The 1,747-nt window shown below is 54.4% G+C and overlaps 1 protein-coding gene across 1 annotated transcript; it reads right to left on the bottom strand.

Moving 5' to 3' along the window:
* Positions 1-230: 230 nt before the first annotated feature.
* On the bottom strand, positions 231-1,474 carry LOC140652319 (homeobox protein not2-like). Its single transcript, XM_072862947.1, has 2 exons — positions 1,274-1,474; positions 231-389 (listed from the first exon to the last, which is right to left on the bottom strand). Exons 1-2 carry the CDS (start codon positions 1,403-1,405, stop codon positions 231-233), a joined length of 291 nt encoding a protein of 96 aa, XP_072719048.1. The 5' UTR covers positions 1,406-1,474.
* Between the last annotated feature and the right edge of the window lie 273 nt (positions 1,475-1,747).

Raw genomic sequence — 1,747 nt, 5'->3', positions numbered from 1 at the left:
CGGCCTGGTGATGAAGCCCCAGGAATTACAGCACATGGCTACCAAACAGCAGCCAAACAATATTTGTGGGGTTCCTCCCAGCCAGCTGCAGTTCAGTCCTGTAGCTCCAACTCTCAGATCGAGAGCGTAATGTCTCGCTTGGACCAAAGAAGCACAGGCATGCCCGCATCCCCAGTATCTCCATCAAGCAGACACGGCTCGAAAAACAACAGCTGAATCTCAACAGCTGTTCAAAGCTCAACGTCCACGGTGTCCTCCTCGTGGTCCTTGATGTCCGTCGAGTCCGCGGTGGCAGGCTGTATCACCCCAAACTGTGACAGCTTTGCCGCCTTCTGCTCCATGCTCTGCTTTCTCCATTTGATCCTCCGGTTCTGGAACCAGACTTTCACCTAGCAAGAAAATGGCACAACAGCTTCATCCAAGGTCTCCAGGAGCCCCTTTCCAATGGGGGCCACTGCCACGTGCTTCCGAGGCAGATGTCCCCAAAAAGCAGAGTTCCTTAAAGAGGGGGACATGCCCCTTCTCTGCTCGGGGCACAGCGCATGAGAGCAGAAGGAGGTGACACTACGGAGGGCAGAGTGGTGCTGGGAGGAAGGACCAGGGGAGCGGGGGATGCAGCTGCACAGAGGAGGTTCTGGCCGGAGGAGTGAAGGAAGCACCTCCCCTAGCTCCCACAAGCCACTGAACCCATCCCCAGGACTACGGCTGCCAGAGGGCATGGCGAGACACCCACCTACCCCCTGCCCCTGCTCCCCGTGCTGTTCACACCCTCCCTGTCCCCCCCAGGACCACCCTTGCTTTGCTCTCCCTTTCCCCAGCTGAATTTGGATCCCACCACGGAAGATCACGTGGCTCCTCCTTTCCACAATAAATAAGCAGCTTGCAGTCGGAGGGGCAGAAACTTACTGGGAAGAGCAGAAAAAAAATGTCGATCCAGTATCACAAAAGGACACTTAATGCAGAGGATCATAACAATGTAGATACATTAGTCCAACCCAGCTTGAACTCTAAAGCAAACAGGTTTGTGCTCCCAAATGCTTTTTGTTCCACCTCATAGATTAAGAAAAGGATGTTCTTATTCATAAACCATCTAAACCTATCTTGCATCCCTCCAGGCATGTGGCTGCAACGTCATCTTGCAGCAGGGAGTCCCACGGGTCACTTTGCATCATGTCCTCCTCCCACTGCACTTCACAGCAGGGAAATCAAATCACCACGGACCAAACCCAGACCCAGGATCTATGCTGCCATCCCCAGCTCCCCCATTTCTTACCTGAGTCTCTGTGAGATGCAGAGTTGCAGCCAGGTCTACTCGCTCCGTGCCCACCATGTACTGCTGCTTGAGGAACTCTTGCTCCAGCCGCTCCAGCTGCTCTGGTTTGAAGACGGTGCGGACCCTCTTCATCTTGCAGGGTCCCCCAGACCTCCAAGGCACAGCAGGGCCCAGCGAGCTGGCCCCTACGTAGTGAGACAATTCCAAACCTGCAAGAAAGAAGCAGCGATTGAAGGGGTCTGCATGTTTGAGGCCATTCCTCCAGCCCTGTTGAAGTGCCAAGCCCAGCTTGCTTCAGCTGTAGCTGAAATCCAAACGCAGCTGCCCTGTGCACTGAAGGGGACTGGGAGAAAGTAGGACCGAAAAGGAAAAGCAGGGATGTCCCTACCCTGTCCCTACCTAGATCATCTCATCTCGGCTCCCTTTCCGACAAAAGGTTGGACCAGATGATCTTTTGAAGTCCCTTCCAACCTA

This window comes from Ciconia boyciana, chromosome 5 (assembly GCF_034638445.1).
Source record: "Ciconia boyciana chromosome 5, ASM3463844v1, whole genome shotgun sequence".
NCBI classification, from domain to species: domain Eukaryota; kingdom Metazoa; phylum Chordata; class Aves; order Ciconiiformes; family Ciconiidae; genus Ciconia; species Ciconia boyciana.
This window is presented reverse-complemented; position numbering and strand designations above follow the sequence as displayed.

Coding starts and splice junctions, on each gene's coding strand:
- LOC140652319 (XM_072862947.1), bottom strand. CDS start 1,405: ATGAAGAGGGTCCGCACCGTCTTCAAACCAGAGCAGCTGGAGCGGCTG. Junction 390..1,273: donor TGCATCTCACAGAGACTCAG/GTAAGAAATGGG, acceptor TTTTCTTGCTAG/GTGAAAGTCTGGTTCCAGAA.